Source organism: Durio zibethinus, chromosome 5 (genome assembly GCF_047325235.1).
Source record: "Durio zibethinus cultivar Kanyao isolate XHJ-2024 chromosome 5, ASM4732523v1, whole genome shotgun sequence".
NCBI classification, from domain to species: Eukaryota; Viridiplantae; Streptophyta; class Magnoliopsida; order Malvales; family Malvaceae; genus Durio; species Durio zibethinus.
Window position 1 is genome coordinate 27,892,066 of NC_143166.1, and position 25,118 is coordinate 27,917,183.

General features: G+C 31.2%; 2 protein-coding genes across 4 annotated transcripts; one reads left to right on the forward strand and one right to left on the reverse strand.

Annotated features, from left to right (window-relative positions):
- Positions 1–15,692: 15,692 nt before the first annotated feature.
- NDB1 (NAD(P)H dehydrogenase B1) lies at positions 15,693–22,443 on the forward strand. 3 transcript variants are annotated; one of them, XM_089760931.1, is made up of 10 exons: positions 15,693–15,825; positions 17,045–17,321; positions 17,906–18,112; positions 18,315–18,565; positions 18,889–19,108; positions 19,697–19,801; positions 20,551–20,814; positions 20,922–21,043; positions 21,760–21,879; positions 21,982–22,443. In XM_089760931.1, exons 1-10 carry the CDS (start codon positions 15,722–15,724, stop codon positions 22,067–22,069), a joined length of 1,758 nt encoding a protein of 585 aa, XP_089617057.1. In that variant the 5' UTR covers positions 15,693–15,721; the 3' UTR covers positions 22,070–22,443. The 3 variants fall into 3 exon arrangements, 2 of the variants coding, with proteins under 2 accessions (XP_089617057.1, XP_022726942.2); XM_022871207.2 differs by lacking the exon at positions 15,693–15,825 and adding an exon at positions 15,855–16,085; XR_016342226.1 differs by lacking the exon at positions 21,982–22,443 and having other exon boundaries at positions 20,969–21,043.
- A 758-nt stretch (positions 22,444–23,201) lies between these two features.
- LOC111282917 (uncharacterized) lies at positions 23,202–24,911 on the reverse strand. Its single transcript, XM_022871208.2, has one exon. It carries the CDS (start codon positions 24,774–24,776, stop codon positions 23,373–23,375), a length of 1,404 nt encoding a protein of 467 aa, XP_022726943.2. The 5' UTR covers positions 24,777–24,911; the 3' UTR covers positions 23,202–23,372.
- Positions 24,912–25,118: the final 207 nt, after the last annotated feature.

Sequence of the window (25,118 nt, forward strand, 5' to 3'; positions counted from 1 at the left end):
GGCTCTACTATTTTTCAGTTATTTAGCTCAAAATTTGTAAGACAAAGGTGCACGAATAACTCTTCATCTCGATTCTTCTTTTTTTCATCATCTACTATTTGAATGGCTAACTCAAAAAACTCTTTCATGAATCCTATATTTAGGGCTGTAGGTAGCTCTGGGTAAATAAATCCTCTCGAATGAAAAGAATCATAGAGGTATGAATAACCATAGGCTTATACCCTAAGTCAAATCTATCTTTCTTGTTATGTATGATCGATAGCTTCGTGATTCCTTGCAGGTTTTTCCCAAGTCTGGCTCCAGGTCACCATCTCATCTTGGTAAGCTGTTTAACAATCATTTCAATTGTCGTAGACAAGTGTGGCAAATATAATTTAAATCCCTTAGCCACATATACTGCATTAACAATCTCAAAAGATCTATATAAGTATTTTAGGGCTTCATCCGTTACTTTTACATAAGGAGTATTTATTGGTTGGGTGACCAATAAATCTTCTTCTCCTACTACACATATTAATTTTTCATCAACAATGAATTTGACTTTTTGATGTAATGAGGATGGAATATCACCTACCATATGGATCCATGGTCTACCCAATAAGTAACTGTATGAAGGAGAAATATCCATAACTTGAAATTTCACATTGAAAGTGTATGGGCCAATCTACAATGGCATTTTTATGTCTCTTAATACTTCTCTTCGGGTCCCGTCGAAGGCTCGAACATCATATGACTAGGTTTCATATAAGATTCATCAACAGAGAGTTTTGCTAGAGCAGTTATAGGCATAACATTGATGGATGAGCCATTATCAATCAAAACCTTAGCCATTATATGACTCTTACATTTAATAGTAATTAGAGAGCCTTGATATTTTCATGATCTTCAGGAGGAATCTTTTCATCACTAAAAGAGATATAGTTTGTAATTGTCAGATTACCAACAAGCTGTTCCACATATTCAACAGAAGCATTGTGAGACACATATGCCTGATTTAGCACTTTTAACAGAGCATTATGATGTGACTCTGAGCTGAGCAATAACAATAATAGCAAAATTCTAACTGACATCTTGTTCAACTGTTCTACCACGCTATACTCGTTATGTTTTATTCGTTTTAAAAATTCACAAGCTTCACTCTCAGAGACTGACTTCTGAAATTTTTTTCTTGGGGTTATGATGGGATTATTCTGACTTTTTTCTTCTTTTTCTTCTACTTTTGCTTTTTTTTTTTTTAACTTTCTCTAAATCTTTTGGAGTATAACATCTTTCATTTCGGGTCATGCCTCTTACGTTCGTTATGTTTGCAGTATCTTAATTGACTATGACATCATAATCCTACTTCTATGGTACTACTTTATTATTTTGATGTGAAAAAGGACCAAAAACTTTAATTGTCACCACTGGTCGAAAGATGAATTTTTCTAGCTTCAGTGTCAACTTTTCATCATAATAGATAGTTATCGTCTATGCACAAACTTATTCTTTGAATCAATGGTAGACACTTCAGCTTTTGCCAACTCTTTTTTTTCTTCGTAAAACTTTATCTGGCCCATATTCATCAACTTCTACACCTCTTGATGAAATTGGTGACAACTCTCAATAAAATGCCCCAAAGCACCTTTGTGATAATTACAGCTCTTAGTTGAGTTAATTACTTTAGAGTAATTCTGAGATTCTATTGACTTCAATATGTCAGCTTTTACTAAGGTTTCAAACATTTCAATAAGAGTTTTGACCTCTTTTATTCTTCTTTTCATATAGCTTGTTTTCCCATCAACCAAAGCATTTATTAATGGCCTAGTATGATTTGGTAGAAGGTTCTTATTAACATTTGAAGTCCCTTGTTGATTGGTATCAAAGTTTAACACTCCTTCATTGATTAACCCCTGTACTTTGTACTTCAAAGTAATACAGTTCTTAGTGAAATGACCTGAATTCTCATAGTGATAATCATAATATGAATTAGAGTCATACCATTTGAGAAATAAAGGTTTCAAAGGTTCAACAATAACAGGAGCAAGTAAATGTTTCTCAACAAATCGAGGATACAAATTTGTGTATGTCATAAGAATATGATCGAAAGTGAGTTTTTCTTGGGTATTTTTTGAGGTTTTTGGACCACTATTAGATCTTCATTCTGGTCTTATAGGTACAACAAGACGATTATAGGAATAGGTGGGTGTTCGAAAAGATGATTGAAAATGATATGGATAAGCTGATGGTTGTAGCGATTGGTATAGTTAATATGGATGAGGGATAGATGTAACATTATTTATGGAAAGGTAATGGGTTTGATAGACTGGTATAGAGTAGGACGTGAAATCTATGAACTGTTGCCTTACATAGTTTACTGTTTGGGCTTCATTCTATTTTTTTTTGAGAGCTTCACCTTTCTTTACTCCACTTGTTTCTCCTGTATCGATCTTGTCATTCTTTATGGCACTTTCGATAATCTCACCCGATATCACCATATCTGTAAAGTTCTTGATTGCATTGCCTATCAATCTCTCATAGTATGATGCTTTTAGAGTATTCACAAATAAAATAATTATATTTTTCTCAGTGATAGGAGGTTAAACTTGTACAACCATGTCTTTCCATTTTTGTGTATACGCATTAAAGTTTTTAGTTACTTTTTTTTTCATATTTTGTAGAGATAGACGGTCTGGAACTAGATCCGTGACATGTCGATATTATGTAAGGAATGCCTTTGTAAGCTCTTACCAAGAATGAATACGAGTCTGATCTAATTAAACATACCATCTAACTGTAGAACTCGTAAGACTATCTTGAAATATGTACATTAACAACTTCTCATCACGAGCATTTGCTGCCATCTTTCAATAATATATGGTGATATAGGTCATCAGATATTTTATGCCATCATATTTTTCAAATTTAGAGACCTTGAATTTAGGCGAAATGATCACATCAGGGACTAAACAAAGCTCGATTGTATATGTGAAACCATAAAAATTCATTCTTTCCACTACTTTAAGCCTTTCTTCTAATAACTTTATCTTTTTTTGGGTACTATTATCTTTCACTTTCTCAGATATCTTTATCCCTAGCTTTTCTCTTTCTTTGAGATCATCCAAATCAAGAACTAGGATTGGCTCGGATGGTTTTTTCATTATAACAGGATTAACAAAATTTTAAAATTATCCCAAAGTAGGTGTGGATGTCATTCCTGGATAAGGATTGGAATATCCATTGAGAATAGGAATTTATACTCTAGTTCTTTGAGAAAGTTGAATCGGTTGTAGCTCAAACCCTAGAAGATAAATAAGATCCACTATATCTGGCGATTGCTCTTGAAAGCTGAGATTTTTTTCTATTACTTTTCCTTTGTCAAGTTTTCTGAGCATATTCATTATTGTACTGAGATCTTTTCTTAGTTCTTCTTGAGCTTTCTCGATTCTCTTAAATTGATTAGTCTGTTCTTGTTTCATAATTCTTGTTTGAGTCTTGGTGTTGTATGAATGACGAATGGGTTGAGTTGAAATTTTTGAAGGACGAGCTATTCTTGAACCTTTATTGCTATAAAATTTTTAAAAAAATCAGAATGCCATGTGTCAAAAAATTTATTTAAAAATTTTTTTTTGAAAAAAAAATAAAAATGGTGCAAATGATGCATGAATGTAAGTGAAAAATATTTGCTTCTGGACAAATTTCACTACTAAAAATTTTCATTGATTCTATACAACTTTGATTATATGAGATTTATCATTCTAGAATTATATCCATAGAAACGTTTGACTTGCTTATAATGGTCTTTTACCTCGTCTAAAAAGTTTACTAGGCGCTGTTCATATCTTCTACAGGATTGACTTCTTGTCTTAATACTTCTATCTTTTTAACTATCTTTCATGCTTTTTTTACTGCTTTACAAACTTGACTGGTTATGTGCTCTATGTACTGTTTCCTCTCTAAACTTTCTACTTTTCACATCATGCGAGCATCTCTTTCTGAATCACATATGAAGATCTAATCTTTTTTCCTTCTATGCCACTCATCAATCATTACTAAAATATGGTTCTTGTGATCTTGTAGTTGTAGCTCCAACCCTCAGATTATCTGGTGAAGTGATTCTTTTTCATTTAGTACTTTAAAGTGCTCTCTTCTCTCTTTTGCAAGCATGGCTTTCAACCTTTCCTTTTTTTTTTGGCATTCCACCAATCTTGCTAAGGTTGTAAAGTATAATCCCTTCCAATTCTGGCATTCTTGAGAAATTTTAGTGGTCTCACTTTGCTTTTCTTGAGCTTTACCTTTCCATTGGTTTATTTCTTCTTGGAGCTCATCCATTTTGTGTTGCCGATTAAGGTAATACTTAGTAACTTTTTCAATTTTTGAATTGGATTCGTAACCTCTTATTTTTTTTGTGTAAATCTTTCAAATCACTATTAGTCACATCTCGTTCTTTTATGATTTTTTCTAATCTACTCTCTTGTATCTCTGCTTCATACTTTAGTTGTCTCACATTCTCATGAAGTTTCAAATTTTTTCTTTTTATTTTTTTTCAGCTTCTAATTCTTTCTTCATAAGCTCAACTTTTGATAATTGTACTTTTATTGAAAGATTAGTTGATTGGTGTGAGCTATCATCAAGAGAGAGTATTATATCTTTAGGTCGTCTTACTTTCTAAATTCGATAATCATGAGTGACTTTATCGATGAGAGGCCTTAATCTCATTCTTCATGTTTTCTTTCATGCTTGGATTAACTACTCCGAGGTTTTTGGTGAATTTAGTTCTCTATAAATGAATTCTACCTGAACCAAGCCATGAGTGACAAGAACGAACCGTTTTACACTAAATTGCCTAAGCACCATCAACGGAGCGTAACTTACGATACCCCATAATCCTAACAACGGTATCCACGACTCATTTCCTTCACGATATAACAAAGGCACTCAGGCATCCAAGGTGCCATCCATTCAATTTCATCATCGGTAATCCTTTATAAGAAAAAAACCCATTCTTTATTAATCTTCAATGTTGGCCATTGACTATTGCAGAACTCTTTAATTGGTGCTTTGTTTCTTAGATACGACTTTGAAAATGCACTTTTCTCGCATCTAAAATGATTTTTAACCCACACATATAATAGCGGTGCACATCTTATAAACCGTCTCTTTTCATTTCATCGACAAAAATTCAATGATCGGATGGTTTCTACTAAGACTGTTGGTGCGAGATTAATTGCTTGGATTTTAATTTACTCAAAAAAATCTACCACAGTTATCTCAATGTAACCCAAAGTCTTTGAAAAGATTACCATGCCATACAATGATAAAGTAAACACAGCTATGCCTTTGTCATCATTTAAGTGCTTTTGAATGAAGTTTCAAAGAAAATCTCAACGAATGCCGAGATGTTCACTTTTAGGCTTCGTAAAAGAATCAATGGTTTCCACTTTAACCCCTATAAGTTTGGCCAACGTTTTATGATAACCTGATTTTAGCTTTCGAATGAATACTTTATCTGGATACTGTAGTTTTATCCCGAGCAAAATCAAATACTCTTCAATAGTTGACATCAAATCTTTATTAAAAGTGAAGCATCTATAGGATGCATCTCAAAATTGTATAGCTACCCTTATCAATTGCTCATTGATCACTACTGAAATGAGGGATGTAATTTACCCATACTTCTTACAAAAGCTTTCTTTTTTTTTTTTCATTTAATTATCCCCAAATAGCAGCTATATCTTTTAAATAATTCTGTGTGAGATCCAAATGCACCTTCTTAGGTAACCTTGACACATAGTCGATAGGCAAGCAATCTTCATTATTTTATTGGGCTTCTTTTGATCAAACATATACTTCATTATACAGCTCACATGGGACACTGACTGAGGATGGGTAAATCTGAAGTTCTACGGGATCCATAAAAATTTCTTGGGGAGAAATATGTCTTAGAGTAAATATCTCGATGCAGAACTGTATGATATGATTTATGTAAGAAAAAAAAAAAACAAAATTGAGTTAGTGTGGGGATGAGGTTTGAAAACAAATTTTTTTTTTAGATTTTTTGTTTTATTTTATATTACACACAACTTTTATTCTTAGGTATTTCCTACAAGAAGGTAGACGAAGTTGTACTTAAGGTTAGTTTTCTAGGCTTATTACATGCTAGATTTAGATTGACACATGTCCAAAGGTTTCCAAATTGTTCCTCACTATAATCAACGCTGAACTAATAAGGGACCCCGATCCTCACCCATTACAGGCTATGAACAGAAAATGTTCAATTTGAATGGAAGTATTTCGCTTGCCATTGCGGAGGTTATCACTTCATGAGGGCATAGGTACTTTACTTCCTCCTATAAGGGATAGAGCTCGGGTATAGAGATCATGCATGAGATGCAATATGTCATTGTGTGTGCAAATGTATCCTAATTTATTGAGAGTAAAATATACAAAAAATAAAGTATAAAAAAGGTATAGTAAAAGAAATGTGTGTGAACTTTTTTGTTTTTGATTTGTTTTTTTTTTTACTTTTTTTGGTTGAAAATGAAAAATAAAAATCTAAGAAATCAATTAGGACTGTTTAAATCAAAATTTGAGGATAACATGTAGTTAATTTTTGCCTGACTCTAAAAAATAAATGTACTCCCTAGTGGAGTCGCCAAGCTATTGTAACGATTTTGTGTATGTCCGACTAATTTGAAAACGAAATAAAAAAATAATGGAGTCGCCACCAATCTTTTCTTGGTTAGGTGCGATTAGCCACTTATTAAAACATATCATTTTAATGAAATCTTAAAATTAATTAAAATTTATTAAAAAGATAATTTTAGGGTCTGCGCAACAGTCTGGGTTCAAGAGTCGATTACGTGTGGAAAAAGATTAGCACCCTCACAGCGCCCGTTTAAAACAGTACCAATTAACTACGTGTTATCCTTTGATTTTGATAAAAAATAATCTTATTTTTGGTGTTTGAAAATTAACTTTCTTGATTTTTTAATTTTTTAATTTATTGTCTTTATATTTAAATATTATTCGAGAAAAATAAATTAGAGCCTTTTTATTGAAATAATTCTTAAAATGTTACAGTACGTTGATAACATTAGAAGAACTCTTTCTCACCTAGAGATTTATTAGGCATTGTTTCTCAAAATACCTTAGAATCTCATCTTTGGAGGCTTAAATTTATCCTTTTCACAAAAGATTACGCCATACATGCAATGCAAATAATAATATGTTAATGCACACACTTTATTCATTTTTTTAGAAATTTTATTAATTGTTTTATTAATTTTGAAGAAAAAAAATTTTATTGTATTGAAGTTTTTCTATAAATATTTCAATACACTGATAATATTTTTAAAAAAATCTTCTTACCTATGGATTTTGTAACGCATCACTACTCAGAATACTTTTAGAATCCAATCATTGGATACAATTTTTTTTCTTTTTTTATTAATTTTATATTATTAATTAATATTATAAAACAATAAAAATTTATTTTGGTAAATTTAAACATTTTTACATGCATAAATAATAATAATAATAATAATAATAATAATAAAAATAATATATAAAAACTCTTTAAAAAATTGAAAAAAAAAATTTTCTACTTGAACCAGACCGATCAACAGTCCGATCAACGCAAGTCCGGTCGATCGACGGCTCGATTCGATTTGGGGGTTCAGGGACGATCGACCCGACTTTGGTAGGTTTAGATGAATCGATTTGGGTCTGAGGATGAGTCGGGTAATCAGGTCAGTTACGCGGACCCCGGGTCGATGCGCGGATCATTAGAGGCTAAAACGACTTCGTTTTGAGGGTTTATTGAAACGATGTCGTTTTGACTTTGGCAGTTTCTATAAAAGGCCCAAAAAAAATTTTTCTCTCATTTTCTCTTCTCCCTTTCTCTCTCTACAGTTAGATCCTCTCTCTCTAGACCAGTTGGTCGGTCATCGTTCTTCGTGTCGACCGCCGTCGGAGGTTGCCTGCCAGTCGTCGGTCCGTTGTCGAAAAATCTTAAAAGATGCCAAAATGTTCTCCTCGACGCGCACTTTCTGAATTCAGTATCATTTTCACTAGAAACAGTCCTGATCGATGTAGATCGGGGCTCAAAGTTTCGGTCTCTTTTTTTTTTTTTTTAAATCGACTAACTTTTTTAGGTATTTTCTTTGTTGCAGGGCCTTGGCACTGATGGTTCCTCCCTACGGGAAGGACTGTGTGTTCTCTTTTTTTTTTTACAGAAAGAAAAAAAATTTTGATTCTGGAAACCCTTTTTTTAGATGGGTTTTTTTCTTCTTTTTTTTTTTTACAAAAAGAAAAAAAATTTTGATTCTAAAAATCTTTTTTTTAGGTGGGTCTTCTTCTTTTTTTTTTAATCTCTCATTCTGTTTGTAGTTTATAAGCTTTATTTATAGAGCTTGTTGGGATTCAAATCCCAGATCTTCTGGGATTCGAATCCCATTTTTTAACCAAAAATTCATGTTTGTCACGCGTTTTAGGCAGCTTGTCAGTCAGCCGCTGACAGTTAGCGATGGTGATTTTAGACTTTAAAAATTGTACATTTAATGCACTAGATTTGAATCGAATAAGGAAGAAGAAAAAAAAAAAATAAAAGAAAAATAAATAATAATAATAATAATAATAATTATTATTATTATTATTATTATTATTATTAAAATGATGTTTACAAAGAGTCGTTAAAGAATTAAAATAAAGAAGGCTTTTATTTTATAATGTTAAAAATAAGCTGATTCATTTTTAATAAGACCATGTTGTTTAAAGTGACAATGTAGTTTTTAATTAAAAAAAATTATTATACAAAGATTACATTTCATAAAGTGCAAACGTGATCTTTAATTAAAAAAATTAAACATACAAAAACTACATTTTGAAAATATAATTTTTAATTAAAAAAAATTAACATACAAAGACTACGTGTTTTAAAGTGAAAAAGTAATTTTAATTAAAAAAATAAACTTATAAAAACTAAGATTGTGATTGGTAATAGAAAATATTTTTATTTTTATTTTCTAAAACAATTTTCATTTTTTGTTTTTTGAATTTTGAAAAAACATATTTGGTACACAAAAATGAAAAGTTGTTTTCAAAATTGAAAATTATAGAAATATGTTTGGCACATGCATTTTTAAAACAAAAAATAAAAAAATAATTAAATAATTAAAGCAAAATGCATATTAAAATTGGAAGTACGTAATTTATAAGTACACAAAGAGTTTGGGGTTTTATCTAAAACTAAAAAACCTTATTTTGCTTGTTTATAGATTTGAACTCATGTCTCCAGGAAATAAGTGTTTTCCCATTTTCTATCTCCCTCACTTTATTTCATTGAAAATGATGAAAACATCTTTTTTTTTTGGTCAAAATTTGGCCTATTTTTATTTTCGTTTTTTAGAAAATATTTTTTTATTTTTTTAACCAAACAATAATTTTAATCTATTTTCTATTTTTTGTGAAATTAAAAATAAAAAATAACCTTATTTTCATAAATCAAACACTATCTAAGTTTTTTAAATTGAAAACGCGATTTTTAATTGAAAAAAATTAAATATACAAAGATTACGTTTCTTAAAATGAAAAAATAGTTTTTAATTAAAAAAAATTAAGCGTACAAAAATTACATTTCTTAAACTAAAAACGTGGATCTTAATTGGAAAAAAAATTAAACATACAAATAATATATTTTTTGAAATATAAACGTAATCTTTAATTAAAAAAAATTTAACATACAAAAACTGCGTTTCTTAAATTAAAAACGTAGTCTTTAATTAACAAAAATAAACATACAAAAATTACGTTTCTGATTGTAGAAATATAGTCTTTAATGTTTTATAAACAACAGATTTTGTTCTCACTCATCAGAACAGAACATCACCCAAAATATTGATTCCATTTCTTTTAACCCAAAAGCAAAAACCTTACCCACTCTACTCATTGCCAAGTAGTACGGGTTACATTTGTTGCCACCTACATTGCTGCCATCGTTGATGCCGTTGGGGTCGTCGTTGCTATCATTTTAGGTAATTCATTATTGGTTCATGATAAGTTTGGAGTTTAGGAAACCATAAAAAATCAATAGCATATTTCTCGGTTCATGATAAGTTATTATATTTGTCTATGATTTGTCTATGTAGGTAGTTTTGGTTATTTATCATTTGTGTTTATTATTTTATAATGTTTGGCCATTTTTAAAGACTGCGAGGTTGAAGGTTTTGAAAGTGATTCTTGCTAGATCTACTAGAGGTGTAAATAAAGGCTTCAGCGGTTATTTATTTACGAACATATGTTTATTCTATTTTTCTCATTCCATTTTTTGTTTGTATAAATTAGTTGATATAATGAATTCTTAAGAATACATGTTTAACTCTACCGAACATGATTTGGTTGACACATCATCTTCAAAAAAAAAAAAAAAAAAGAAATGGTCGGGGATGATCTAAGTTACTTAAGTAACCAAAAATAAAATATATGTTAAATTCGATGTCGATGCCCAGCTTGTCTTAAATGGTGTGTCGAAGATGGCTAGTCATTTTAGATATCTCGTCTGAAAGACTAATTCATTAACTGCAACAGTTGGAGGAATATTCCAATAGATAAAAATGATCATATATGAAAATCGTTTGTGGTAAGTTATATTAATCAAATTGAAATTATTGATCGTTGATATCTATTGCTTATGGAATATATTTACATCACCTTATTCAAATGTTTTAATTTATTTTTTATAGGAATGTTTTGACATTTCAGCTAAGTATAAGAAAATTGTATCACAATTTGTTGGGCTGACATTCAAAGATTTTTAAGGCAAATTGATTTAAAATATATATTATCTAATGCTAACAATTTTAAACTGTTGGTTCATATCTCAGCCCCTATATTCAGATGTCATTGGTAATGCAGAGTTGACAAAATTTGTTTTCAGTTCGATTATCAAACGAATTCAATGTATACATGGTAATTTTTTTATTTTTAATTATTGAAGTTTGGTTATTTGTTTCATGTGGTATTAAAAATTTGTTTGTTTCATATATTCTTGAATTGTTGGTCACAGAAAATAAAAAAAGCCTAACAAAAAATAAGGGCAAAAAAAAATCACCATTGATCATTAGGAAATGGGTATCCAAATGTGAAGTATGAATTTGTAAGGTTTTTTTTATTATGTATTATACACATGATTTAATGAATATGAAATTAAATTACTTTCAACTTGCAAACTTATATTTTGATATGGTTTTAGGAAACATCTGGATCAAGCAACAAAATATCAAGATGGGATATTTAGAAAAAAGCACATACATAAAAAATTGAATAGTATACTGATAAAGCAACTAGAGAAATAGCTAAGAAGATGATAAGTTCATATCAAATTTATATCTCGTTTGCTACTATCATTTATTTGTGCATGTTAATATATTATGTTTATTTACATAAGCATTTTGTGTTTTAGGCTATAAGATGCACATTTGATGAATTTCAAATTGGTGATGGCATAGATATGTTGACCTTAGCTTTTAGCTTACTGGACAAACTTGGCCAGATTAGAGGTGTTAGGAGTTTTATTAGTCTGACAGATTATTTCAAAATAAAGCCTAAATCTTGTATATCGAAAATTGTTGAATTTATCCATAATAGCTCTGCAAAATTAATGAATTGCTGAATTGGAGGCACAATTGGTAACTTTGGCTACTAACATAATAGGTCAGTCATTTATCGACAATGTAGGAAATGAATTCATGGCTGAAGCTTATGACCAATCTTTTTCTTTGGTAATACACGTTCTTAATTAATTAATTTGATTATTTGTTAATTGTGATTTGATTTTATATAAATATACTTTTTTATGTAACAAGTTTTTAAGTTGGGATAATCCAAAATCCATCTGCCTAATCTAGTATGCATGCACTTCACAATTATACTCAACAAAGTTTACTTGGTGGATCGATAATAAATGTAAAAATCGAGGATGGACTATTTGCTTATCCATCAGTAACGTGGATTGGACAAGATGAGATCATTAGATTTTGTTCGATTATAGAGATATAAGTTACTGAAATATTGGCATACATGAGATTAGCTTATATATTCATTTAAATATATATAATATACATTTATTCATATATAGTGTATACCGAAATTATAATTAATTTGTATTTGTTATATAACCTTTTTTATGAACATATGAAGGAGAGATATGTAACTGCTGCCTATAATTTCATTAATGCCAATTATATATCTAGTCGTGTGGACAAAGTAATTGAATAGACATCTATTTTGGCTTCTGTAATGAAAAAAGAGTCTCATTACTTTATCACACTTTATAATCTTAGGTATATATTCATTGTTTACTTTTTAGTTACTTAATATTGGTTTAGACGAATATCATAATTATTACTTTGTTAGTTACTTTCTATTAGTTTAGATGGATATAATCTTAGATATTTAAATACTATTTAGAATCTTAGAATATTTTCTAAAATTAGATACCATAAATCAAATGTAAGAATTAGATTACAAAAAATAAAATTTCAAGAAAAAATCCTAAAACTTTCCAACCTAAACGCCCCTAATAAGAAACTAGGTTAGTCATGGAGGCAAATGTTTGACCTAGTGGTGTCACACATGGGAGCATGTTTGTATATGACTTCACCTACCCATATCATCAAAAGAGAAATCTAAAAAAAAATAAAATTTAAGAAAGAAATTGAGAAAAGGATCGCATTAAAAATATTCTAATAAAATAGACAAAAAAAATTACAAAGTCAGGAGTGAAAAAAATTACAAAATAAAAGTTTTTATTGAATATAATAAATAAAGAAATAATTTACTAAAATAAAAAAAATTGAAAAATAATATAATAAATCAAAGTCTCACACAGACAAAAATGTGGGTCTCACAATCATTTAAAAAACAAAGAGTAGAAAATGTGCTCCACAATTTTTAAAAAGTTTTTAATAATATGGGCCTCACACGTTAAAAAATTTTAAAATTGTAGGTGAAACACAAAAAAATAAAATAAAAATCAAGACTTTATCGCGTGGAATCTCCATTGTAAATTTGTAGTATTTATATAAAATATTTGAGAGATTCGTGACTTTAATACAGTTGTTATATTTTAATATATTTAATATTTATTAATAAATAATAAAAATGTAATATTTAATATTAATATTTATAATTTATCGAATTTAATTATATTATGAATCAAATTTAAATTAAAATTTAAAATTTAAATTTCAGAATCGAGTTTGTTAATAACAATAAATTCGGTCCCTTCTTTAGGCGGGAAGAAGAAAAAGCTGGCTCTAAATGGTGGACTCGACAAGAGATTGACATGAAAGCCATGTATTAAACTTTAACTTACGCTTATTATCTCCTTTCACCTTTACAGCAAATAGAAAACAAGCAAACAAAACTTAAACTAGTTTTTTTTTTTTTTTTTTTTTTTTTTTTAATGGATAAAATATCGAGATTTTTACCAATTTTGTGTGTGGATCTTTTTTCATTTCAATTGATATCTCACATTTCCCTTTTTTTTTTTTTTTGGTCTTCTGATTTTTTATATTACAAATTAATTTGTTATCCGCGCATTGTACAAATTATTTTTATTTATTTAAATATATAAAAATATAAATTAATACTATTTAATCATGTTTAAGATATATATATATATAATACATATAATATAATTAAAATATCAAATCATAATAAAATTAAAATCTTTAATTAAAAATTTAACAAAATTCAAAACATACTATGAATAATATTTGAGGGAAAACATATTCAAAAGAAATTATAAATAATATTATTATGTATACCAACAAAATGTAAAATAAAAACTAAAAATCTTATCACTTTAAATTAAAATTTTTTAATTTCCATCATTTTCAGCTTATGTGATTATTTTTATACACATGCAATGTTTAAAAAACTCATGATCTTCAACATGTTTTTGTTACCAAGTAGAGATATTTATAAAATTATTTTTTTATTTTTTTATTGCATCAAGAGGATAAAATTTTAATACAAATAAAAAAAAAAGAGAGATTTGATTTAAAATTAAACCTTTAATATATTTTCAAGCGCTTTTAACCATTAAATTAAAGGTTTAAGGACATATATAAAGTTATTTAAGAAGCTGTTGATTTTCAACATGCTTTTATTAGTCTAAAAAATGGATTTAGATGGATATTTAAAAATGTTACAAATTTTAAACAATACTCTTATTTATTTAAAAAATGAAAATTTAATAAATAGATATAAATGGATATCTAGATGTTTCAAAATGTATTGCCGAAATAATAACTATTCCATGCATTTATCAAGTTAAACTAATTTAAATATTTTAAAACATATTTGAATAAAATTAAATAAATTGTAATAATTATGTGGGTTCTAAATAGATTTGTAATGAATTAAAAAAAAAAAAGTTGATTTGAAAGAGAACGAACAAAAATGATTATTTGATTGAGTAAAAATTTAAAGCTAATGATAAAAACTAACGACAAGTACCTATAAAAAAGTTATAATGTAGTTAAATATTAATTTTAAAACATTAGATGTGCCTAATTTTATTTGTCATGAGAATAATCCAACATTCAATACTCAAACTTAATTACTAGGAAAATTTTTCTTTAAGCAAAAATCATATAAATAAAAAAAAATTACCAATTAATAGAAAAAATTATATGTAATGGTGACGGCTTGAAAAAATGGGATATAATATAAAAGGAAATCTAGGCCAAAAGAAGGATAAAAAAGTTGCTTTTATAGTTAAAAAAACTACATATCCAAAAAACTTTGACTGAAAGTTTGAATGAAGAATTTTGGTTACTAATAAATGAACCAATGTGATGGGACCATAATTTAATAATATCTTTAAGTGACAGATAAATAGAAGTATAAAAGAGGATTGTAAAATTTTAATTAGAGCATTAAGCAGCAAGTTTGAGAAAAAATTTACATAACTATTTGTGAGAAAATTTATAGATTAAAAAAATAATTGTAAAGTAACATATTTATAATAATAATTAGAATGTATAGATAATTTTTAAATTAAAGTGTATAAATAATTTTAAAATTGGTAAATATATTTCAAATTATAAAAAAAAGTGATATTGTGGTTTTAAGAATATTAAAAATTAAAAGATTGTAAAGAAAATTATTAAGATAAAAATATTTTTTTTGAGATTTTAAAGTTTAAAATTTTTATTATGTGATCTATTCTTCACTTTTTTTTTTAATTTTAAAATATTTATCTTTTCATATTCTTTAATTGGTCTTTTATTTAAATTTTAAAAATTTTAAATAATTCAATCATTTTTTAAATATATATTTTTGATAAATAGTTTAAAATTAAAAAATATCTTATATATTATTATATAAAACAATTTTAAAAATTTTTTTACGTATCAAAAAAAATTATTCATGTAAACATCTATATCAATAAATTTTATTTGTTAATTATATATGTTGTAATATAATATATATATATATATATATGATATATCAGAAAATACAAAAACATTTTTTTTTTCAAATGGTTGCTAAGGGGTACAATGGTCAAACGCGTTTAATAAATGGGTGTCTTAGCAGATTTCTTAGCTGGTTAGGATTTTTTAACCCTATCAAATAGATTTTTTTACCCATTTTGACCTTTAAATAAATCCTAAAGAAATATAGTTAAGGCGGAACTACTAAACATTATAGCACTCCATAATTAGCACTCAAAAAGATGTTGCCATCGGCGCCCACTTCCTGGCATCCTATCGTATACAAATATTTCTGTCTTTCCAGCAACCAGGGGCTAAAAAAAGTAGCCACGTGTCCAGAAATTCGGTGAGCAATCAAATTAGGACTCGTGTAGTGTTCCTTTTATTATGTCAACTGAAACTTTTGAAGCTTCTTCTCCACTCCTCTGTTCTTGGAGTTCAGAAAAAAAAAAAAAAGAATATCGAATTTCTTCTGATTCTTTGAAAGATCACACGGAAATCTTCTTCTTTCTTTAAAATGACAATTCTCTCCTTCTTCACCAGAGCTTCACGGGCTTTCAATGCCTCCCCTGCTTCCTCTAAGCTTCTGCTTCTGTGTACTCTCAGGTTCCTTCTTTTTTCACTGTTTCAGGAAACACCATTTGACTTCTTTTCCTTTTTTGTTCTTTCGGCTTCTGTTTGATTGCTGACATTGAACGGGAATAGTGAAAATCGAAATTTTGGATTTTTCTTATAATATTTTTAGATTGGAGACATTCAAGTCAACACTTGAATTTCGATTTTGTCCAGCTGTCAGTGCTTAGTTTAGATTAGGGGTTTAAATTGTGGGAGCAGAACAGAGTAATCTGATGGTACTATTAAAGTCTAGGTTTTTAATTTACTAAAATTTTAGGTTTTATGCTATGTTTAGCAGCTATCCTTTTAACTTTTAGTGGAGCTGAGGTGTCTTTAGCCCCGTATTTTCCATATTTCCCTTTTTCTTTTAATTGTTTACTTGTTAAGTGGAAACGTGATTAAATAGCCTTTACTTTCTCTATATACTTTGCTGAGCATAATGGGAAATGTAAGTGCTAAAGATATGCATTCATTTGATAACTACTGTTTTTTCCTGTCTAGATGAAGTAAAAATCATGTTTGTACTATCTCAAAAGGGTGATTCTGATTTCAAATGTTTGTATCTATAGTTAAATATGAGCTATGAAGGAAGCTGATCTAATTCCTGCAAATTTTTTTTTCTGGTATTAAAAAAAAAAAGAGGAATAGTTCCATACTCCCTTCTAAAGAGGCAAGTTTGAATCTTGGAAATGGTTTGATATCTTTATTTTTCATATCTAGTCATATGTTGCTGCTATTTTAAAGCAAGAAGTATAAACATTATGGCCTTCAGAATAGAAAAACGAAATCCTTAGACATGTTAAAAGTTTTACTTTGCTTTTCCACATGTTCTACTATGTAAATTTTAGATAAAGCACATTGTTTTCCTAAGTGCACTAACTGCTTTTATGTTTTACTAAGTACACTAACTACTTTTTATGGTTTGCATTCTTTCTTCTGACCTAGTGCAGTAGTGGAGGTCTTGTGGCCTACTCAGAATCACAAGCAGATGTTAGCAAAACTAGTGTTCAAATGTATGAAAAAGACGGCAAGAAAAAGAGAGTGGTGGTTCTGGGAACAGGATGGGCTGGTATTAGCTTCCTTAAAGATCTTGATGTTTCAACATATGATGTTCAGGTTGTTTCACCTCGAAATTATTTTGCGTTCACCCCATTATTGCCTAGTGTCACCTGTGGAACCGTTGAAGCACGGAGCATTGTAGAGCCTGTCCGAAACATTATAAAGAAGGTAGATGAAAGAAACTAGAGCTGCACAAAATCTTTTTCCTCTTCTCTTTCATTGTATTTTAGGTGCTAAGTGATATCCATGTCTGTATATGCATGTACATGCATATATAGTTATATTTTCATGGATATTTGGTATATCTTATCCATTTCTATTGTCGAGTTGAAAGATATTATTGGAAAATAAAGCAAACAATATTTGAGATAATTTGAGTGTTTTGTTTTCTTTGCTCTTTTTTCTCTTGTTGTTTCCTTTTTGTTTCCTTGGCGCAGGCAGCAACGTATGGACTAGTTTGGGATTAAAAGTACTGAGTGGGGTATATGAGCCTTTTTATTTTGATTCTTTGAATTGCAATATTTTGACACTTTTTGACTTCCATAAACTATATACGTTGAAGAAGGCATATAGTTTCATTTCATGATGAAGTGTCCTAGTAACTATCATACTACCAATACTTTTCTACATTGTGTATAGCAAATGGCTTGGCGTCTAGGGGTTAGTTTTGGCATATAGTTTACTTAATTGATCAGAGTAATTGTAAGAGAATAGAAAAGTTATTCAAAAGCAATTTATATTGTTGCTGACAGAGAAATGAAGAAATACAGTTTTGGGAAGCAGAATGTATTAAGATTGATGCTGCAAACAAGAAAATTTTATGTCGCTCTACCATCAACAACAACTTGGTGGGAAATGAAAATTTCTCTTTGGAATATGACTACCTGGTTATAGCAGTGGGAGCACAAGTAAATACATTTAACACCCCTGGTGTCCTGGAGAACTGCCACTTTCTGAAGGTAGTCATTTTTAATCATATATATCATACATATTAGTGTAAAATGGATGTTATTTAACATTCCAGAGCTCTTCCTTTTGTAAAAAAAATTCTTTCTGAGCTCCCTCTTGAAACTTTTGAATGTCATTAGATTTCTATTAGCAATCATTAATGAGGTAATGAAATTTTTTGTAACTTGTGGAGAACTGTAAAATTACATGCAGGAAGTAGAGGACGCACAGAAGATACGCAGGAGCGTTATTGACTGTTTTGAAAAGGCTGTCCTTCCTGGACTAAGCGAAGAAGAACGAAGGATAAACCTTCATTTTGTAATTGTTGGAGGGGGACCTACTGGTGTGGAGTTTGCAGCAGAGTTGCATGACTATGTTCAGGAGGAGTTGGTCAACTTATATCCTGCAGTTAAAGATCTAGTGAAAATAACGGTGATTCAATCAGGGGACCATATTCTGAACATGTAAGGAGATGCAATTTTTCATTTTATTTCCTCATACGGTTTCTGAATTTCAGTTACTGCACTCCACTATTTCTTTCATTTATCTTCTATGTCTCTTATTCTGCTTATCTTACACTTATTCATTCTCTGTAATTGCAATATGAACTATAATATCATAAAAAAGAATGTAGTAATAACTCTGCCATATGCTGTATCCAAACATGTTTGGGTATTGGCATTTTATTCCTTGTGAGGTACTTGCTGTGTTGCTTATAAATCACACTGCAGTTTATTGGCAAAATCTCAAACAAGAACTTAGCAGATTTTACCCTTTATCTCTGTAGGTTTGATGAACGAATAAGTTGTTTTGCTGAGCAGAAATTTGGCAGAGATGGTATTGAAGTTCAAACTGGATGTCGTGTTATTAGTGTTTCCGATAAGGAAATCACTATGAAGCTCAAGTCAAAAGGAGAGATTTGTTCTATACCACATGGATTGGTTGTTTGGTCTACCGGTATTGAGACTCGCCCTGTGGTGAAGGACCTCATGGGGCAAATTGGGCAGGTGAAAAAATTCTCTATGATTGTAATGATTTTGTTTTTTGAAAGCCAAAATTATCTTTATTGTATAGATTTAGGCACAAAGTACCGTCACAAAATCACCCAAAAATAACTCTCTACACTGCAAAAACTCAAAAACTAGACACCCCATAACAAGATATCCCAAAATAGGCTAAGGAGCAAATTATAGTAGTCCTCCTGAGCATGTTTAGAAAATGCAGCCAAGCAGAAGTTGGAGTATTCCAAATTCATCCAGGATCAGCACTCAACCACAACATTAGAATCACTAGACTAAAATCACCCACAATGCTTAACAACCGCAAGGCCATAATCAGAAATTTATCTTATGAAGTTAAAGTCATAGTTCGAAAAGATAAGAAAAAAGCCCATAGTCTAATTGAAGAGAGGTGATTTTAATGACTTTGAATGTGAAGTTTTAACTGTTTATGATGATTTTATCTGTAATCCCTAGAACTAATTGCATGTTATTTCCAAATGAACTTACCTCTTATATTCTTGTTTTCAGCTGTTATGTTTGAAATTGGTGGTTATCTTGCAGTTGAGTCACTTATGATAAGATTTCATATTTCAGGCTAACAGACGTGTTCTAGCAACTGATGAATGGTTACGATTAAAAGGATGTGAAGATGTGTATGCCCTTGGTGATTGTGCCACTATAAATCAGCGTAAAATCATGGTATTTGCCTTTGACCATTTGAGTTTATTTTTTGATTTGTGAAGTGATCACTGATCAGATTTAGCTAATTGTTGTTAGGCTTCAGTTGCATCTTCTTGTTCCACTTTACAGAAATGTTTCTTAGTAATATCAATTTTATATTGGTTGAAACTGCTAAACTCTTTATGCAAGTAATCTCACTAGGAGTTCAATCATCCTGCATCCCCATTACTCAACTGGTAGAGGTTTAATAACTAAATATGATCTCATGACAAAGAAATCATAATTTTTATACGAGGAAAATGAGCATGTGCTGATAATCCTGATGCAACACTGATATTTGGTACATGTTTACTTTGGAACAATGATATTGTACTGAAGAACAGAGTAACTTTTCAACTGATGTGAATAAGCCTTTGAATTTTCATAGTCAGATCATATCAAATATTAGATGTTGTTATTAAGCCAAACAGCGGCTGGTTTGTGATCTGTGTTACTTTATAAAGTGAATGATGGACGCAAGGCTACCATTCAAGAGTATGACATGCAAAATATATGGCAGCCTCACAAAGTACTTTCAGAGATTCTTCTTAGCAAACATAATCAAAGGCAGTTTTATACTTTCTCTTTTTCTCACCTCCTGTTTACCTCTATATATTTTTCCTTTGTGCTGGTGATGGGGGCTTGAAGTTCTTATTATTCCATATTATGTCTGTGTGCGTACTTTCCTGTAATATTATAGTTTGTAATTTGCCATTATGTTCCTTCAGGAAGATATCTCTACCATATTTAAGGCTGCAGACAAAGATAACTCTGGTCTCTTATCTATTAAAGAATTTAAAGATGTTATAGATGACATCCTTGAAAGGTATCCTCAAGTGGAACACTATTTGAAGAGCAAACACCTGAGTGATGTAACAGATCTGTTGAAAGATCCCCAGGGGAATGATAGAGATGAAGTGGACATTGAAGGGTTTAAGTTAGCCCTTTCTCATGTTGATTCACAAACAAAGAATCTGCCTGCAACTGCCCAGGTATTTGTCTTTGATATACAAGTTGGACTAGGTTTTCACTTGGGCTTATTGGTCCTACTGTCAGTAGGTAGCGTAGAGACTACACGATTTCATTGTTTTATATTCAGGTTGCGGCACAACAAGGTGCATATCTTTCTAAATGCTTCAACCGCAGGCATCAGTGTGAAGATAATCCTGAAGGCCCACGGCGTTTCAGAGGGTCTGGTCGCCATCAATTCCATCCATTTCGGTATGTGCTCTTAGTTGTATTCTGTACAAGTATTTAGATTAAGTACAGTATACCATTATATGAGTGCATCCGTACATATTCGTATTTCTTGGACAAATGAAAATTTGTTGACTAAGTAAAAATGAACCATTGGCTGTTATTAAGCTTGTCCTTTGCACACATTAACATTAGTTGGTTACTGGGGCATAATGGCCTTAATCATTGTATTAGTGGGCTAAACTTGTGGTCATATATGATGTATTCTGGTCATTCTATTCTAGCCATCTTGTTTCGTTCTGTCTAATAATGTTTCTCAAGATTGTTATGCATTTATATGCATATGGCAGCTTAATAAGCTGTTCGAGACAGTGTAAGAGCTAGTTAAGTTGCTTCTTTTATATTTAGTTTGAAGGTAATGGAGGTGGAGCTAAGTCTTTAAAACCAGCTGAAAATTTTGGCAAAAGCTATTTATCTCTTAAAGTTCTCTGCCTCCCTGTGAAATGAGTTTGGAAAATTTTCCTTGAAATTGATCTTCATGCAGGCAGCATGGCAGGTTCATCTCTCTGTGGGTTTTTTAATTTTTGCGGCCAGTGCACAAGAGCTGAGACCTGACTGAATGAAATAATTACCCTTAATAGCTTAATGTTGCATTTAGAGAATAAAATTAACTTTACCAATTTCTTCTCTTTTGCTTTCTAATTTGATTTTTGTTTCTTTATTTTTTTGGCAACTGCAAGATACAAACATCTTGGGCAATTTGCTCCTTTAGGAGGGGAACAAGCAGCTGCTGAGCTGCCTGGAGACTGGGTATCCATCGGTCATAGCACACAGTGGCTCTGGTATTCTGTCTATGCAAGGTGATTCCTGCTCCTCCTAATGTTTTACATTTGCTTTCCTGTTCAGCAAATTATGGTATGTAATTTGTCTATTCTTTTGACATAATTTTCTCACACATTCAGCAAACAAGTGAGCTGGCGTACTAGGGTGTTGGTGGTATCTGATTGGACACGAAGATTCATTTTCGGAAGAGATTCAAGCCGCATTTGAGGCAGCAACATGAGAACCTTGTAAAGAAGTTGGGGACTGACCAATATGGTGATTATGTGGCAACATGAGATCCATAGTTATAGTGTTGCATTGGCATCTGTTGTATATGAATATTAACATTCGTGTTGATTGTGTGGCTGTTAATCTCTTCACTATACTATCCCCCTGTCTTATGTGCTTATCATCATTAATCAACAGAACAGAAATAATATATGCTGCTATGCCATGTTAGAAGGAATTATGGAGAGTATGTTTGAGAATCCATGGATCCTGCATGGGGCAAACCAGCAAAGTCCACAAATCCTGCTTGCCATGAGAAGCAATGTGCAGGAGCGTGCCGATTTTGATAAATTTTACGTAGTATACTTGTTGAACTACGGGCATTTTTCTCTTCGCAAATACGAACGGATTATAAATTTTGAATGGGAGGAAACTAAAAACAATTTTATGTATATATATTTGATGAGTTAACAATATTTTGAGAAATAACAAAATTTTAATTCTGTAATAAAACACCAGAATTGGGTTTTCCATGAGATTTAGCGAGTCATAAACTGGAGCAACGAAATAAGACGTTGAATATCTTCAAAAGTTATGAAACCGATATGTCAATCCTGGATTATTTTGACCTGTACGAGGATAGGCTTCTATGAGCCTTGCTGTACTGTATGTGACGCAAACTTCTTTTTCACCTTTTGTTTTTATTGATTTGTTGAACAAATAAGTTTTGTAAATTTTGGGAACAAACTTAGCAGATTCGTACCTCTACAAATTAGAAGAGAACCGAAATGTCCAAGGTTCAAGCACATGATACTAGGGACGAAATCAGTGGCTCGACAGAGTGATAAAAATTAGAAGAGAACTATTTATCTCCGCACTGATAATGCCATCTCATGGTGGCAATGGCTCCTGAGCATAACAACGATTCTTGTGCATTTTCCTTAATTTCATAACAATGATTCTTGTACATATTATCAGACAGAAGTATAGCCGTAAAACAAAATCATTCTTCTATCCTTTCCATCTAATGTTCTTTGCAGAACTTTTCAGTCGCTTTTCAAACATTAGACCATTTTTTACCATGGAAATTGTAAAGGTAGTGACACTTCACAGAGTATCTTCACCCGTAGTATACTTGTTGAAAAGCTTATCTTGTTATTGCATGGTAGAAAAAGCAAACGCTAAATCAGTTTCAGACACCTACACGTAAAACCATTCTTAACCCATAACAAGACTTATGGTTCACAACCCAAAACCCAAAATTTATAGCAGAAAAAAGTAAAGAAGAAAATTAAGAAATGAATCAATCTTGCTGATCTCCATCCCCTTCTGCAAAACTCAGAGCCTGACAAACAGAGCCCTTTGCTTCCTCCTCCATACTAAAATACGATTTCCTTCCCATCAATTCAGCCACTCTTTTTGCTGGACCCGAATCACGTGGGCTTTCAGCCAAAAATCTGACAGTCCTAATCTTCGGTAGCGCATCGTTGATCTTATCAACTGACTCTGGACATTCTTCCTCCATTGCACCCTTGAAAACTATCACTTCACTAGGAATTTCCCACTTCTTCTTCACTCTGCTCTCAGTCGTCTGATTCTTGCAGGAATCCTCTTTCCGTTCATTCGAAACACGCCTATTATAATGCCTGTTGCTCTCCGGCTTATCATTTTCTGGTAATGACCGCATTCGAGCATCGTTCATGGTGAAATTCCCATTGCTTTGATTGGCAATCTGATTGTACCGGCTTGCTACGACCCTCCCAGGTTTCAATGGTTTCTTTGCTGTTACTGATTTTTCACCATCATTGAAGAGCCTTTTTGGCTGAATTGTAGCAAGAACCCCGTCCTCTTTCTTCACTGCCCTTTTAGACCCTACCGTGGTTGCTGCTGCCTTAGGAGCTTGAACCTTTGAAACAGTTTTACGTGATTTAGGGCTAAGACTCAAGCTCTTGCCTCTCTCTCTTGTAACCTTCACTTCACCAATATCTTGAAGCTTAAAGAAACAGGATTTGCGGCGACTCTGCATTGACTGAATTGGAGTGGTGATTTCCTGCTTGGTTAATTGTCTCGATTTCATTGCAGAGAAAATCTCCGCTGGACCTAAACTAACCCCCCTTCGATTCAATTTTGCTTTAGCACTTGAAAACAGAGGATCTTCTATGTTTTTTCCCGTCTCACAGTTGTTGATTCTCTGTTTTTTCTCCATGAATTTAGCAGGCACTATTCTTCCTGTCATCGCAATGCTCCTCGCATTGTATTCAGCTTTTTCGAGTCTAAGAGATTCAAGTTTCGATGATAGACGAGTTATCTCCTTCTCAATCCCTTCAATCTCCACATCAATCTTTTTCTCATCACGTTTTTTCTCTTCTTCTTTCCCAACTAAATTCCTCAGTTTCATTGACAATGGCTCAATAAAGCTTCCTTTCACCATTTGATCTTTGGAGTTTCCCGTGACATTCTTGGAATAAAGTGGCTTGACAATTGACGCAGTAGATTTGAAAGAAACAGGGGATTTCAGCCAAAGGGGAGACTGATTTTCTTTACTGCCATCAGATTCTAGTGACTGATTCACCGACCCAGATTCAAGATTACGCCAAGAAGCCTTGATGGCGCTTGTATCTTCAGAGACTCTATTGTCAAAAGCCGCATTGTTCCAAACCTGCAGTTCTCGCACAATAAACGAATCTGGGTATTGAGTAATACTCATCTTTGACAACTTTGCGTCAAGAATTCCTCAAAAAAAAAATCAACAAATTTGAGTGTTAAAAGAAATACGCAGAATTGAATGTATTTTTGCCAATATCTTTGGATGATTTTGATCACAGAGAGGGAGAGAGAGAGAGAATGTATTGAAGGGGATTTCGTTTTCCTGGGATAGATATATTATGACCGTTGGGCAAAAGTAGACGTTAGAGGGGTTGTTGGTGAAATCCAAGCCGTTAGATCATAAACGGCTCCTGCAGACGCTCCGATTTGATTTAAAGGTTTAAATGGTAAAAAAAAAAAAAAAGGAAATTGAGATTGTAGTTAAGGGTGTACTATTTGCGCC

Bases quoted from the DNA above. Each gene is read 5' to 3' on its own strand.
- NDB1 (XM_089760931.1), top strand. From the start codon at position 15,722: ATGTTGCCATCGGCGCCCACTTCCTGGCATCCTATCGTATACAAATAT. The intron at 15,826-17,044 runs GTGAGCAATCAA...GACCTAGTGCAG, and splicing joins GCCACGTGTCCAGAAATTCG to TAGTGGAGGTCTTGTGGCCT. The intron at 20,815-20,921 runs GTATTTGTCTTT...TTTTATATTCAG, and splicing joins ATCTGCCTGCAACTGCCCAG to GTTGCGGCACAACAAGGTGC.
- LOC111282917 (XM_022871208.2), bottom strand. From the start codon at position 24,776: ATGAGTATTACTCAATACCCAGATTCGTTTATTGTGCGAGAACTGCAG.